The 14,929-nt window shown below is 57.1% G+C and overlaps 6 protein-coding genes across 6 annotated transcripts; 5 read left to right on the top strand and 1 right to left on the bottom strand.

Moving 5' to 3' along the window:
* Window positions 1–324: 324 nt before the first annotated feature.
* B0T26DRAFT_643051 (uncharacterized protein) lies at window positions 325–1,501 on the top strand (the record flags this gene model as incomplete). Its single annotated transcript, XM_060437502.1, has 2 exons — window positions 325–775; window positions 1,014–1,501. 2 exons carry the CDS (start codon window positions 325–327, stop codon window positions 1,499–1,501), a joined length of 939 nt encoding a protein of 312 aa, XP_060298332.1.
* A 1,795-nt stretch (window positions 1,502–3,296) lies between these two features.
* Window positions 3,297–4,650, top strand: B0T26DRAFT_218034 (uncharacterized protein). The gene is made up of 3 exons (XM_060433823.1): window positions 3,297–3,624; window positions 4,019–4,274; window positions 4,372–4,650. The coding sequence occupies exons 1-2, from the start codon at window positions 3,361–3,363 to the stop codon at window positions 4,235–4,237; spliced, it is 483 nt and encodes a 160-aa protein (XP_060298331.1). The 5' UTR covers window positions 3,297–3,360; the 3' UTR covers window positions 4,238–4,274; window positions 4,372–4,650.
* B0T26DRAFT_218043 (uncharacterized protein) lies at window positions 4,120–6,041 on the top strand. Its single transcript, XM_060433824.1, has one exon. It carries the CDS (start codon window positions 4,262–4,264, stop codon window positions 5,681–5,683), a length of 1,422 nt encoding a protein of 473 aa, XP_060298330.1. The 5' UTR covers window positions 4,120–4,261; the 3' UTR covers window positions 5,684–6,041.
* A 1,109-nt stretch (window positions 6,042–7,150) lies between these two features.
* On the bottom strand, window positions 7,151–9,365 carry B0T26DRAFT_641347 (LMBR1-like membrane protein-domain-containing protein; the record flags this gene model as incomplete). The annotated part of the gene is made up of 2 exons (XM_060437328.1): window positions 7,151–8,999; window positions 9,052–9,365. The coding sequence occupies 2 exons, from the start codon at window positions 9,363–9,365 to the stop codon at window positions 7,151–7,153; spliced, it is 2,163 nt and encodes a 720-aa protein (XP_060298329.1).
* A 799-nt stretch (window positions 9,366–10,164) lies between these two features.
* B0T26DRAFT_749810 (aldehyde dehydrogenase domain-containing protein) lies at window positions 10,165–11,717 on the top strand (the record flags this gene model as incomplete). Its single annotated transcript, XM_060445153.1, has 2 exons — window positions 10,165–10,283; window positions 10,349–11,717. 2 exons carry the CDS (start codon window positions 10,165–10,167, stop codon window positions 11,715–11,717), a joined length of 1,488 nt encoding a protein of 495 aa, XP_060298328.1.
* Window positions 11,718–12,630: 913 nt separating this feature from the next.
* On the top strand, window positions 12,631–14,448 carry B0T26DRAFT_749809 (uncharacterized protein; the record flags this gene model as incomplete). Its single annotated transcript, XM_060445152.1, has 1 exon — window positions 12,631–14,448. One exon carries the CDS (start codon window positions 12,631–12,633, stop codon window positions 14,446–14,448), a length of 1,818 nt encoding a protein of 605 aa, XP_060298327.1.
* Window positions 14,449–14,929: the final 481 nt, after the last annotated feature.

Genomic DNA, 14,929 nt, shown 5'->3' with positions numbered 1-14,929 from the left:
TGGCAAGCTCTGGGCATTGCTCGTCGCAGTCGTACGCCCCTCCAGTCACCAGGCCTCCGCAGGAAACCAGACGGCCGTAGCTAAGGTGCTCCATACCTAGTGCAAAGTCTAGGCCCCCATTGGAAAGTGGGGAAAGAGAGGCAGACGTTGTCGACGAGCGTGAGCGCCTGGGCTGCAGCATCAACCGGACTTTTCGCCATTACCTTGCACAGCCGAGCCAAGCCGACTCCGGCCAGAAGTGGGTTCTGCCCGTTGACCGCTGCTCGACGACTCCTGCACCGCGCCGCTGCCCCCAAGAACCGCGCAGCATCCAGCCGACCAAGCATGGCAGAATCCAAGACGGACGTGCAGCAATGGCACGTCACGGAGCCCTACATCGACCTCCACTGCCTGCTCGGCGAGGGTCCATACTTTGAAGCCGCCACCAATGCGCTGCGCTTTGTCGACATCAAGAAGAAGCAGGTCCACACCGTCTCGCTGTGCGATGGGCCGGCCTTGCTGAAGACGGTTCAGCTGGATGTCCCAGTTACCGTGACGGCCGATGTCGAGGGCCGCGACCCGCGCGACACCATCTTGGTCGGGCTCAAGTACGGCGTTGCGCTCCTCGACCGTAAGACGGGCCAGTATGAATACCTGGCCAGGTTTGCCAACAGCGCCGAGGGCGGTGGGGACCAAGCTGCCAGACTCAGGAGTAACGATGGCGCGGTCGACCCGCATGGCCGCTTCTGGCTTGGTACCATGACCGACTTTGGCTTTGGCCCCTTCGAACCGGAAGGTAAGTGAGCAGGTGGAGAGAAGAACACCAGTGCCTCCTTCCCACGTGGCAACACACAATCAGCTCAAGAACCAAATCGGTATTTCTTGAACTTCTTGGCGGGTTGGGCCCCCATGATCGATCCACATGTCACTGGTCTGACATGCATTGCATGCTGTACATACTTGTTGTTCGGGGAGGAGCCCGTGATGGAGCCCGCTCCCATGATTGCTTCTGACCTAGCTCGCATTTGTTGCAGGGACGCTCTTCAGGTTTGGCTCCGACAGCAGCCGTGACGTAGCCCTATCGGGGCTTACCATCCCCAACTCGGTCGGCTGGTCCCCGGACTCGAGGACCATGTACTTTACTCACTCGTCGGCTCGGCAGGTTTTGGCGTGGGACTACGACATGGCCGATGGCAGCCGGTCCAATGAGCGCGTATTCTACCAGCACGACGGGCCAGGCGAGCCGGACGGCTTCCGGGTCGATCGCGAGGGCAACCTCTGGCACGCTGTGTGGGGGGAGAGCCGCATCATTAAGATCTCCCCCGAGGGCAGCATCATCGGCCAGGTTAACCTCCCGACCCGGCACATCACCTGCTGCGAGTTCGTAGGGACTGAGCTCTTCATCACGTGTGCCGAGGATGACGAGGGCGAGGGAGACAGCAGGCGCTATGGAGGCGGCCTTTTCAGGGTCGATGTTGGGACCACGGGCCTGGGGCACCACAACTTCAAGCTAGGCGCTTGATGCGCTTTCTGTGTCCTCAGATATGGTATCATTGCTCTAGGACTAGAGCATGTACAAAGCTAGATGAGTTTTCATGTCCAGTTGACGGTTCAAGGAAGCCCTTGTTATCAAAGAAGGTGTATGTAGTATATCTAGAATGAGATGATAAAAGAGACGTGGTATTTTGTCACAAGGTTTTATTATGCGCAAAAAGGAAAAGACCTCAGGGGAACGTTGATTATATTATCCTCATTCATGAACAGCCAGGGCTACTCTCCTAACGGGACCATGTCCAGTTTGTCCAGGGTGAAGGAGAATTCTTGATGCCATATAATTCACGAATCTTTAAGCCTGTAGAGTACCTTGATCAGGAGGATATATATTCCCCCTCACTTAAAAACCGTCCGGGAGTTAATATATGCTACCTTATTCCCTCCGCGTCCGACTACATTAAGGAATGCCTGGGCCGTGTTGGAACCTCAAAGTCAACGATATGCGTTGGAGGGGATCTCCAGCACACGAGCACCTTTGACAACAACCCGTATGTCAGGTTTTCATGCTTTTCTTATGAGATTTTATAGTTTGGGGGGGTTTAAAAAAAAGCGCCGTATTGAGACTCCCCTCCGGGACCTTCATTCGTCCCCTTTAGCCCGAGAATCTCTGCCACGATTCCTCCGACTCTTGGGGCCTCTTCCTTAGTAGCTGCAGCGTCCTCCTCCGTAGCTTCGGCGTCGTCCCACTCCTCGTCGTCGTCATCCGTGGCATTATTAGGCACAAAAGAACGAGCATCTGTCCCCGTGGTCGCACCATTTGCAGTTTCTGCAGGGCCCGCCCAAAGCACCCATTCATCAGCGTTTCGGCAATGCAGAAAAGGGCCAGTATTGGCCTTGGGATGTGCACCGCAATAGGCGCAGAGGTTACGGATAGTCCCGCGGCTATGGATCGGTCCCGGGGTCTTGTCGGGGTCGACTTTGCCTCTCAAGGCCAAGATATCAGCGAAGCGAAATAGCGTCGCGTGGTCTAGTGTGAAAAGTCGGAACATGGAAAGGGGGGGAAGGGTACGGGGTGGATAGCGTGCTCTTTGTTGCATGTGCGGAGATCATGCCATCCCTCCTTGTATTTCTCATGCTATTTGTGAGGTGGATGAATATAGTCGGGAGTGAGACGCGAGGATCAGGTGGCTTGGTTGGTTTTGATCTATGGCCATGAGGCTTGGGACTTACTTTCTCCCTCATCTTCTACCTCATCGCCTCGCTTATGAGTTTGGTAGAGGTCGGCTATTTCTCTATATATGTGAGCTTGTTCTGTCTCGGCCCGGTCGTAGTGAGGATGTGTTTGGGGGATTCTAATATAAGGTGAAAATCCCAAAGGGATTACCTGCCTTTTGGCTTAGAAAGCGAACGGAAGCCGAGCATTGCTCCAATATTCACAACATCGAAGCTACGACAGCAACGACATCAACGACGGTAACTACCTTGAAGGATAATAGACCTCAGACGTGCGCCGATGAATAGTCCAAGGCGGTAACAATAGAACGGGGAAATCAGGGGTCGTATCTCGAGCTTCCGAGAGGTATCAGCCAAAGACACTACACATGACACACATTGGTTCCTATTGTCTGATTGTACGTTACAATTACTTAGTTTGGACGGAAGGTGCTTCAGTCAAAATTCAATAAAAACCGTATTGTACTGGTATTGTTCTGAGTCCCGGCTGCTGCCTGGCTGTGAGAACCTTGAGGGGCAGGTCCGGCCTCCTCCTTCTATTTAAGCACCTCTCGATTTTCAAACCTTCACACTTTTACCTCGAACCTTCAGTCGCGGCCAAACTCTTTTTTTTTCTTTTCTATTTGTTTAGGCCTACCAACAAGCGACTAGGCAATGGCCCACCCAGTCGCCGAGTGGAACTTCGGCCTCTTTGGCGACGACGACGACGACCATGACGACCTCTTTGGGGACCGAGACGTCGTCGGGGCCGGGGGCAACGCTGATTTGGCGCCCCTTGCGCCCATAAAAACTTTTTTTGAACTGGCTCTGCCGAGAGGGCCGATTCTCTCTTCGGCTGCCGTCGCCGCCGCCACTGCCTCTGTTCCACCCGGGGCCCCTTTATCGCTCCGGGCTGGACAGAGTGCAGCTGGCACAGTGGTTAGTCCCCAATTTTTTTCAGAAGGGGACGATGTCCTTGAGGCCATGTTTGAGGCTTTGGACAAGGAGCTGCGCCAAGACCAGCCCATTGACAATGCCACCAGCAGCTCGGGTCCTCCCCTCGGTGCCAGCATCACGCTGGCCGACATTGGCTTCCCTCTGGCCAATGCCGCCACCCGCCGCGACATCAAGCTCAATCGCCGAAGCGACGGCAAAGTCGGAGAAGCGGCCGGACTGGCTGAATTCCTCACCTTCAGTAATTCCTTCCTCTTCCACCCTTCCCCTCGTCACTTCGTCCCCTCTTCCACTCTTCCCCTCGTCACCTCATCCCCTCTCCCACCAGCACCCTGTTAGCATTTCAAGACGTGGTGGCCATTTACTGAACCATATCCAGGGGTCGAGAGATTTGGTGAGCACTTCGAGCGGCTGGGTTTGGGCGCCCACAAGGGCGCCAGCCTCAAGAAGGCCTTTGAGGACCTCGTCGCTGAGCGGGGCCCCGACAGAACTATCAGCCTATGTCACGACAAGGAAGGTCTCCTGCGTCTCGCATTCGACTTGCTGGTCGAGGAACGCTGGGGGGTCAAGTGGTTTGGCGCAGACTGCGAGCGAGTGATCGCCCAGCCACCCATTTGGCCCGATGACTCGACAGTGTAGGTCTACAAGCATATTTCCCCTCACAACAACTACCCATATATCCTTCGCAGTTTCTACTCTTCTTAAATTTACTTGGACTAACTGGTGCTCTAGCCTTATTGTCCACTTTACGTCGCTGCTGCGCAAGGTCTTTCACTTCCAGAAGCTGAGGATTGCCAAAACCGCAAAGGGAGAGCAGAATAGCCGAACCCCGGAGCTCGCACATGAATCACCTGTGCAGGAGCAGGACCCGAATGTGGTGGAGATTCCCGACCCAGCCTGGACTCGACAGCCTATTCAACAGTATCGTTCCTTCCAAATCCACAGCTCAGGCGCGGCACAAATTCAGCAACCCCTTCCTGATCTCTCCGAGATTCCAAACCTAGCTTTGACTCAACCTTCCACCGCGCAGTCATCTACTTCGTCGGACGCAACACATATACAGGAGCAGGAGCCTGACGTGATTGACATCCCCAACCCGGTCTTGACTCAACCGCACATTCGGCAGTCTTTTGCTTCGTTTGTTTCGGTCGCGGATTCGGCCAATATTGAGCAGCCTCCTTCCGATTTCTCGTCTCAGACCCGCGCCATAGCCTTCACCGCGTCACCAAAGCGGCATCGTCTCAATTCTCCATCTCAGACCCGCGCCATAACCTCGATCGTGTCATTAGAGCAGCCTCCTCCTAATTCGGCATCTCAAAACCACATCATGACCTCGAATGCGTCGCCAGAGCAGCCTACTCTCAATTCGCCTTCACAGGGCCGCAACATGGCCTCGAGTGTGTCGCTAGAGCAGCATCCTCTCAATTACTCCTCTCAGAGCCGCGCCGTAGCTTCATATGCGTCGCCAGAGCAGCCCCCTCTCAATTCAGCGTCTCGGGGTCGCATCATAGCCTCAAATGTGTCGACAGAGCAGCGTCCTCTCATTTCGTCGTCTCAGAGCCGCACCATGGCCTCATATGTGTCGACAGAGCAACAGTCTACTCATCCTCCACCCCAGCGCTCTCCCCGCGCTCGGACTGCATCACCTATCCGGCAGGTTCAGGCCTTTGTTGGCCCCATGCTCAGCGGTGCGATCAAGCGGAAGCGAGACTGGGACATTTTCAATGAGAACCCCGTCCAAATTATCGAAGTCCCTGACAATGCCAACATCCGATACACCATCAACATCAAGAACAAAGTTACCCACATGAACCTTGCCGATCCCAGCGTGTATTACCACACCGATACGGCAGTTTCCATCGGCATTTTCACAGTCATCAAATCGGGACTAGAAGCGGCGGGCTTCTCCCCCATCTTCCAGATGGCGAACACACATGGTCCCGCCGGGTTGTGCATTCACAACGAGGTCCAGTGGAAGGAGTCGGTGCGGAGCTTGTACTTCCCACCCCGCACCAATTACTTCATTGTCGATGTCTTTATCTGAGCGTGATGCTGGGCATGAGAGGGGAGTCCACTCAAACTATAAGAGAGGCGTCCGATCGAAAGGACCAAAATGGATACCCTGCGATTGAATCGGAGAGGTGGGGATTCCAAATCGAACATAGAGGCACGAAGCAGAATCGGAACTTGAGAGACTTCGATCTAGGGAGAATTACATGAGCCTGGCTGGGCTTGTTTACGACGATTTCGACACGAAGTCACAGCACACTTTAAGCTCTCGATTCGGGAGGGAGCCTTTTTTGTTCTCCTAGACGGCCGACTACTAGTAGTAGCTTCTGCTATCGTCGTGGAGGATGACAGGATTACCTGGCAGGGGTCGATCCGGCACGAGAGCCGGATAACTGGCTTGGTTTCTTTTTCTTTCTTCTTTATCTTGTTTCGTTTGGGATCGGCAAGAATTATGATACCACGGGGCTCTTGATCTAGAGCAAGGGAGTTTACTGGTTGTTTTTGCTTTTCTTTTCTTTTCTTTTCTTTTCTTTTCTTTCTCTTCTATTCTCTTCGTGAACGAACGAACGAACGAACTTGATACCCACGGGATCTTTCATGGAGGAGGACAGGACAGGGCAGGACAGGCAGGAGTTTTCAGAGTTTCGGACTTTCACAACGACTAAGAACTATTTACGACTGGGACGAATCGACGGATGAATAATGAACCGCCATCTATTTTCTTTAGTGATTTTTCTTCTTATTGCATAAATGGATGCTGGGGAGCAGCTCGGTTTTGTCTGCTTGATCAGACCATATAATGAACATCGTCTTCGGACCTCTTTTCTCGTCAGCTATTGGCTCGCTGCACTTTGCTCCGTTATCTTCTTAAAGAGTGACTGCTTTACTGTCAAAGGCCGACAAAGCGATGACATAAGAGTCAGAACTGTAACGCAGTTAACCGTTCAGGATCAAAAGAGAGAGCCGACGAGGGCCATGCAGATGAGATGGACGACTACTTAGATTACTAACCACCAAACACACGAGGCACAGTTGATGGTGTTTATAACCTTGTAACCAACAGGGACTTACGCCCTGGCGGCGCTCTATTGCGGCCGGTAATTATCCTATGCTATGCTATGCTATCCTGCCCGACATACCTCTTACATGTTATAGCGGTCTATAAAAAAACAAACATCACAACGCCGACGACAACGGCGACTGACATTATCAAATAGCAGCAATAGGAGCAGCAACAAACACCGAGTGCCCTCTCTGCCCTCTCTCCATGACTAGGTATGACAACAAAATGCAGTGAAAAACGCCGCCGCGCCCAAGATCATGCTTTTTCTAAGGATACCCGGGTCTGTTTTTTTTTAGAGAAAAAGGTGCGAGCCTGTTCGGTTATACAAAGGTGTTTCGGCATCTTGGTGGTGGTGGTGGTGATGTGGGTATATATATAAGCGCGGGGGGACAAAATGGGACTTAATTAGGAGAAAAGTGCAGCAGGGGGGCGGTTCCGTCATAGCCTGACACGGCCTTCCCCGCTGCCGCCAAACCACCGCCGCACGTCTGAATTATTATTACCATTATTATTATCACGAGGTCGGCTGCCGGAACCTTCGTCGTCGTCTCCGCCCATCCATTTGGGCTTCTTGATGCCCTGACCGATATCTTGGAGCCACTTGGGCGTGTCCATGGTGTCGATGGTGTTTTTGAAGCGGTGGCCGAGGGCCTCAAAGAAGTTCTCGTCGTCGGGGTCCGTCTCGATCCCACGCGACGCAGCGCCGACCCTCCTCGCGGACGTGTTGGCCTGGGGCCGGGTATTAGGGGAAGTCCCGAGCGGGCTGGTAGGCCCCGTGCGCTGCGCCCGGGGGACGGACAGCACAGGTGTTGCCCTGGCGGCGCCTGCCCCCTGTCCTACGCCGGTGCCGGATATCCGTGCAGCGGCCTCGGCTCGCCGGCCACGGACTACAGCTGACGTGCCGTGGAGCTCGCGCTCAATGAGGTCGCGTCCCTCGCGCCACGAGCCAGTCCCGTAGGCGCTATACGGGTCGTCGCCGTCGCCGTCGTCAATGACATCGACGCCGAAACCAAAGATGCGCTTCACCTTGCCGTACAGCCCAAACAGGGTTGCACAAATGGGGAGGAGAATGAAAGCGGGGAACAAATAGTCGAACCACTTCCCTAGCGGCGTCAGGTTGATGAGCTGGCCGAGGAAGTCGTAAAAGACAGTATTGCGGTAGATGCCGCCGAGAAATGTCATGAAGTTGTACGAGAGCGGCACGCTGAGTCGCGCCACCTGGCTGGCATACCAAAAGGCCGACTCGTGAGCCGTGTTGCGGCGCACCAGAGCGCGGCCGCGCCAGACCTTGACCTCGGTGATAGACGTCAGGGCGGCGGCGCACATGTACAGCATCCACAAGGCCGCAATCGCCTGGCCGGCGAGGCCCACCTGTCCATTGTCGCCCTCCCAGTGATGCACAACACTGTAGCGAATGATGGAGAACGAGGGCAGCACGCCCTTGACCATTTCGGACCACACGATGCAGGCCGAAGCGAGCGCCAGCACCGCGCCAAGAGTGTTGCGGAAATACGGCACGACATGGTAATGCAGAACATATCTTGTGTACGGGGTCAAATACGTGTGCTTTTCCCAAAAGCCCGAGTGCGGAGAGGCGGAGCCAAAATCAAGCTTCTTGGAAGCAGCCGAGTCAAGGATGGCCTGCGTCTTGACCGCGTCGCGAAGCAGCCGGTGCCACTCACTCACGTAGCGAGACCGGGCGTGCTTGGCGCGGACAAGGCGGCGGGTGAGCTCGGCCATGTATTTCTCGGTGATGACGGTGGGCAGGACGCTGGGAGCGTCGCCGGAGCCGCGGAGCACACTTGCGCGGGACGGCTGGGCCTCGGGGAGGTTGGTCAGGTCTACGAGCTCCTCGACCCAGTCCTGGAACAGGCTCACGCTGCCGCCCTTGCGCCGGCTGAGCTCCGACACAATCATTTCGAGGTCCTCGAGGTTCATTTCGGCGTCCTCCATGCGCTCGTATATCTTGGGGGCGTTCGACTGGATGGCGCGCAGCCTGCCGCTGACGTTGGCGCCGCGGATAAGACGGCGGGGGATGGCGACTAGGCCGTGTCCCATAAGATAGATGGCCAGCACCAAACCCCAGCAGTATGCAAGAGCCATGACGGTGCTCTTAAGCGACTCGGAGAAGTGACCGTAAGAGATGAGCACGTAGACGAGGCCGACGAAGCCCGACCCGAAGACGATGGCATAGTATTGGGCGTTGGACCGCAGCGAGTCGAGAACCTTGTCCTTGGGCTCGCGGTAGCCCGAGTCGGAGTATTCGGCGAGAATGGGCAGGATAAACCTAGAGTGACATGTTGGCAGCGATTTACACAGCAGCCGTCGGTGGGACATACCAGGTCAGGGAAAAGGTCAACCAGTACGTGATCCTCCACGAAACTCGCAGGGCTCGGGGCTCGAGCCAGATGCCGCGGGCGTCAATGTCTTCGGCCACGGCGCTGGATGCGAGGTCGATGGGGACCAGGAGAACCATGCTCGCAGGGAGCCATAGCGCGAAGAAGACGGGGACGAGGAGGAAGGCGGGCGTGGTGCGCAGCGGGAGGTAGTAGCGGAGGATGAGGAGGGCGACGGCGGAGATGGCGAGCAGCACCACGAGCGCAAAGATCTCGGAGCCAACCGGCGAGGGCGACATCGATGTCGATAATTCCATCATGATGGGCGGCTTTCGTAGGGCGTGGGCATGCCCGCGCGGTCGAACAGACGCAGATGGGGGCTTGGTCGGATGGATGGATGGATATTGTAGTGGGAATTGGTTGAAGGCATTCACAAGATCCCAGTCTCGAATTATGTCACAGGACGGGACGTTACGACTCCTGCCTGCACATGACTGCCAGCCAAGGCTCCAATGAACAAGGTCCGATCCGTCGTTTCTGAGAAGGCAGGTGCGTGCAGGCGCAAGTCCGCACTGTGCCGTTGGTTTTCAATTTATTTGTCACGCAATCAGGGTTAGGGTTGCGCGGTGTATTTTCTTCCCCGCGGGCCCGCAAGCCGGTCCTAAAAGGGGCAATAAAGTGCGGAGGGCCACCCGCCACTTGCCGAGTACGTAGCCAGCAACTGCGATCGTCCGCACATCAAGTTGCGCCTTCTCTAAAGAAGCGCAAGAAGGTGCGTGATAAGACGACTCGAGTGGGCTTTCGGACTGCTCAGTGTGGTGCACGCAAACAGAGGGGAAACACTCTCCCCCCACCTTGTGCGACCTTATCACTTGCAGGCTTGCAAGGAGGAGGGGTTGAGCAAAGCAGGCTCAGGCCGAGGATGCCAGATATAGATAAAAGATGGCTGCCGTCCTCTCTCGGGCGTCTCTAGTCAGCGTCGTCTTGACGCACCAGTGCAGGAACAGACAGGCCGCGAGACTCTTTCCCATAAAAGGACTTTGGCACAGCTTCTCGTCCACCCCCACCGCCCGACAAGACCAATATCAAAGCAAAACAACACATCAAACCACCAAGATGGAGGTGCAGCTCACAGCGCCCAACGGCAAGATGTGGTCTCAGCCGCTGGGGCTCTTCATCAACAACGAGTTTGTGAAGAGCAGCAACGAGCAGAAGTTTGCCTCGATCAACCCGACGTATGTCTTAGAGGGTGAATTCAGCCTTCGTCGTGATGTCGGGCTACTAACTAAACTATTACCAGCACTGAAGAGGAGATCTGCTCCGTCTTTGCTGCCACTGCTGACGATGTCGACACCGCCGTGGCCGCAGCCCGCAAGGCCTTCAAGGACGCCTCGTGGAAGTCGCTGTCTGGCACTGAGCGCGGGGCCCTGATGCTGAAGCTGGCTGACCTGGTCACGCAGAACGCCGAGGTCCTAGCTACCATCGAGTGCCTCGACAACGGCAAGCCCTACTCGGTGGCCCTCACCGAGAACGTGCCAGAGGTTGCCAACGTCTTCCGGTACTACGCAGGCTATGCCGACAAGAACTTTGGCCAGGTCATCGACGTCGGCCCAGCCAAGTTCGCCTACACAGTCAAGGAGCCCCTAGGCGTCTGCGGCCAGATCATCCCCTGGAACTACCCCCTCGACATGGCCGCCTGGAAGCTCGGCCCCGCCCTGTGCTGCGGCAACACGGTCGTGCTCAAGCTCGCCGAGCAGACGCCGCTATCGATGCTGTACGTTGCCAAGCTCGTCAAGGAGGCCGGCTTCCCGCCCGGCGTCGTGAACATTATCAACGGCCACGGCAGGGAGGCCGGCGCGGCCCTCGTGCAGCACCCCCACGTGGACAAGGTCGCCTTCACCGGAAGCACCGCCACGGGCAAGGAGATTATGAAGATGGCGTCGGCGACAATGAAGAACATCACGCTCGAGACGGGCGGCAAGTCGCCGCTCGTCGTGTTCGACGACGCCGACGTCGACCTCGCTGCCACGTGGTCGCACATTGGCATCATGAGCAACCAGGGCCAGATCTGCACCGCCACGTCGCGCCTCCTGGTCCAGGAGGGCGTGTACGACAAGTTTGTCGAGAGCTTCAAGGCCAAGGTCCAGGAGCTCTCGGTGGTCGGCGACCCGTTCGAGGAAAGCACCTTCCAGGGGCCGCAGGTCACCAAGGCGCAGTACGAGCGCGTGCTAGGCTACATCCAGTCGGGCAAGGAGGAGGGCGCGACGGTGATGCTCGGGGGCGAGCCGGCGCCGCAGAAGGGCAAGGGCTTCTTCGTCGCGCCGACCGTCTTCACTGACGTCAAGCCCAGCATGAAGATCTTCCGGGAAGAGATATTCGGGCCGTGCGTGGCCATCATCTCGTTCAAGACGGAGGAGGAGGCGATCGACCTGGCCAACAACACCACGTACGGCCTCGGGGCGGCGCTGTTCACGCGGGACCTGGTGCGCGCGCACCGCGTGGCCCGCGAGATTGAGGCCGGCATGGTCTGGATCAACAGCAGCAACGACTCCGACTACAGGATCCCGTTCGGAGGCGTCAAGCAGTCGGGCATCGGCCGGGAGCTAGGCGAGGCCGGGCTTGCGGCGTACAGCAATGTCAAGAGCATACATGTAAATATGACGGCATGATCATTTAGGAGGAGCGTCTGCGTCTGCCATTTTTAAGCCACATCGAGCGAGCTTGCCAGATACTTAAGTCTTTACTCTTTTTTTTTTGGTTTGGGTACCTTAAGATTGTTGCGCGCAGCCAGCCTACAAAGCTTGGTGCACATGACTTGTATGAAAACGGTTGGTTTCTAATTAAGCGGCAAGGTAGTAAAGGTTGTTGGTAGCAACCAAATCGGGTGCTTCGTATGTCTCTCTCTGCCAAGTGCACAGCGGTTTCAAGATGCGATAGGCACCAGTGGGTTACTTCAAGGATTTCGTTTCGGCTGAAAGATACACCATAAACCATCTTCTGGTTGAAAGTATATTCCTTTCTCTCAAATAACATTGTATGAATAGAAGCTCAAAATTGAGTCCCTGAATGCTGTCGACAGAGTGATAAAAGTCATGTCAGGTATGTGCAAGCCGTTCTTATCAGATATCAACCTACGTCATTGCTAGGGAGAGGCCGTTCATGCGTTCCGGGAGCTTGGGCACCCCAAATTCAGTGTAACCAACCCCTGCGAGCATGGGGGCGCCAAGAACTCTCCCAGTTAGCCCGGGCCATTGATTCGCCAGGTGGACGCGGTAGGTTGGCGGCGCAAAAAAGCTACCTAACTTATTTAGCTGGAGTTGCCGCAAAGAACGATCTGGCCCCAGCTGCCACCAACACTCTCTGTCGTCATTCATACCGAGCTTCATCCACAAGGTACCGCTTGACGTTGAACTAGCCTGGGACAAGCAACGTAACAGACGCTACAGCGAAGATCGCCCTCTCCGACCCACGCATCAAATATTTTTGGAACGATCGTATTTTTGGCAGCGAGCGGCCCCGAGCCTATTCCCCCTTGAGCTACACCAGCCCGCGACGGGAGCCCAGCCAACCCACCCCAAAGCAATGGCCCCCCCATTAATCCCCTCGGCCGAGATACGCCTGGAATACCCGCTGTACTCGCTTGACTTCGACCCTCAAGATGCAAACCGGATCGTGGTTGGCGGCGGCGGCGGCCCGGGAAGGAGCGGCGTGTCCAACAAGATCACCGTCCTCGACGCCTCGCACCAGGACGCCCTGCAGATCGTGTCAGACCTCAACCTGAGCCGCGACGAGGACAGCGTCACTACCCTCGCCGTCGGCCCGCGCAGGCGCAACTCCATCCTGGTCTTCACCGGCATCAACTCGAGCCCCGCCGACATGGAAAAGGGCAGGAACGAGCACTTCCGCGTCTTCGCCATCGACCCGCCCTCAAAGACGAAATCCGTCGCCGAGGCTAAGATCGCCGAGCTCTCCCGCGCCTCGCTGTTCACCTCCAAGGGCGCCGACACGTACCAGCGCCTGCTGAGGATATCGCCGCCGTTTCCCGGGTCCGCCCAGATCGGCACCGCCGCCACCGGCCTCGCTAAGGATGCGCAGATTGTCCTGTTCGACGTGCCCGCCACGGGCGTCGCCGCGTCTAAGCCGAGGGGCACGCTGGAGCTCGCGAAAGAGGCCATGGATCTCGACCTGATACAGACGGGCGACGACGAGTGGCAGCTGCTGTACTGCGACGAGGTCGACATCTACACGGTGAACATCAAGAAGGGCGTCACGGGCGCCCCGCGCTGCGTCTTCAGCATGCCGCTCGACGAGGCGATGGGCATGAAGGTCCGCCCCACATTCAGGTCTATACGCTATCTGACGCCGGAATTCGTGCTGGCGGCTGCGAACTTGCCGAAGACGGGCGGCGTGGTCCTGCAAGGCTTTCGTCTGCCCAAGCCCGAGCTGGGCGTCGACGGGAAGGCCAGGCTGGCAGTCTCGGCGAAGCTGCACAAGAGTGTCACCCGCGCCACGGGCCTCGCGGTCCGGAACCTGGCGCCCCCAAGCACGCCGTCGGCCAGGCAAGGCGACGCGCAGTTCGTCGTCGCCGTGACGGGCCAGGACAGCTCCATCACGCTGTACACGCTCGAGCACCAGGCCGTCGGCGACATCAGCCTGGTGGTCAACCTCTACCCCGTGACGACGCTCAAGTCGGTGCACCCGGGCCCCATCTCGGGCCTGGCCTTCTCACACTTCGCGCCGCCCAAGACGGCCACGATGCGCGTGCACCACGTCAAGCTGGCGTCCATCGGGTCCATGGGCAACACGTGCGTCGTGCACTCGGTGCCGCTGCGCAGGCTCGTCGACAAGTCGGCCCCCGCCCGCCACGCCGGCCCGCCGCGCCAGCCCCGCTACGTCGTGGCGCTCAAGAGCTACGGGCCCTCGGCCACGGGCTTCCTGATTGGCATCGCCGTCTTCGCCGTCGTCTTCTCCCTGTTCATCCAGGGCCTCCTCGAGATCAAGGGTCTGTCCCGCCCCGTCGTCGGCGCCCACCGCGTCACCCCCGCCAGCTGGCACGCCGACTGGAAGAAGGGGCCCCGGGAAGCCGCCGCCGCGGTGACCACCCCAAACTTCCTGGCCGAGTACCTGGGCGCGAACCAGCTCGCGGCCGGCGACAGGGTGGTGGTGCTGCAGGCGGACGACGGCGAGGCTGGCGCCGGTGCCGTCAAGGTCGACACGCACGACAGCGAGCAGCATGGCCCCGCGCACGAGTGGGACGCGCTCCCGCCCGCGCAGCAGCAGGCGTGGAAGAAGGCGCTGCAAAAGGCCGGCCACTGGGGCGAGCAGACAGGCGACGCCATCTTCAAGGGCATCCTGTTTGGCGAGATTGCCGGTGCCGTCGGCCACATGGTGGCTGGCTAGGTAATCAGACTGCGGATAGACGGGGGATGTTGTTTTTAGCGTGTGTCTAATAACGAATGGTGGGAGAAGGGCTAAGGGAGAAGGGATAAGGGAGAAAGGGGGATTAAAGAAAGAACATGTATAGGACTCTTCTCATCTGGGATTTCAAAGTCTGTTTAGTAGATTGCAAAGGAACATCATTGTTTGGGGTTTGGGGTGTTCTTTTTTGTTTTTGAACAGGTTATATATATATATATATATATAAAGCGATATATAGCTATCATGGGAAACGACGCGACGGCGGAAAATGCCTTATGGGTTGGAATCGTTTCTATTGTGCCCCCCCGCCCCTGTTGGAATGACAAGGTCATTCGTACTAGTCACTATAGTAACCGCTGCGAAAGGGTGGGGTGGTTGTGTTGCTCTTATTCTTCTATGTCTACCAAAGGATCACGAACTAGTATACGGGGGCACGAAGGCGCTCAGTCAGGGTGCCCCGCGG

This window comes from Lasiosphaeria miniovina (genome assembly GCF_030549165.1).
Source record: "Lasiosphaeria miniovina strain SMH2392-1A chromosome Unknown B0T26scaffold_3, whole genome shotgun sequence".
NCBI classification, from domain to species: Eukaryota; Fungi; Ascomycota; class Sordariomycetes; order Sordariales; family Lasiosphaeriaceae; genus Lasiosphaeria; species Lasiosphaeria miniovina.
Note: the sequence above shows the minus strand (reverse complement) of the source record. Positions and strands in the feature narration are given on the sequence as shown.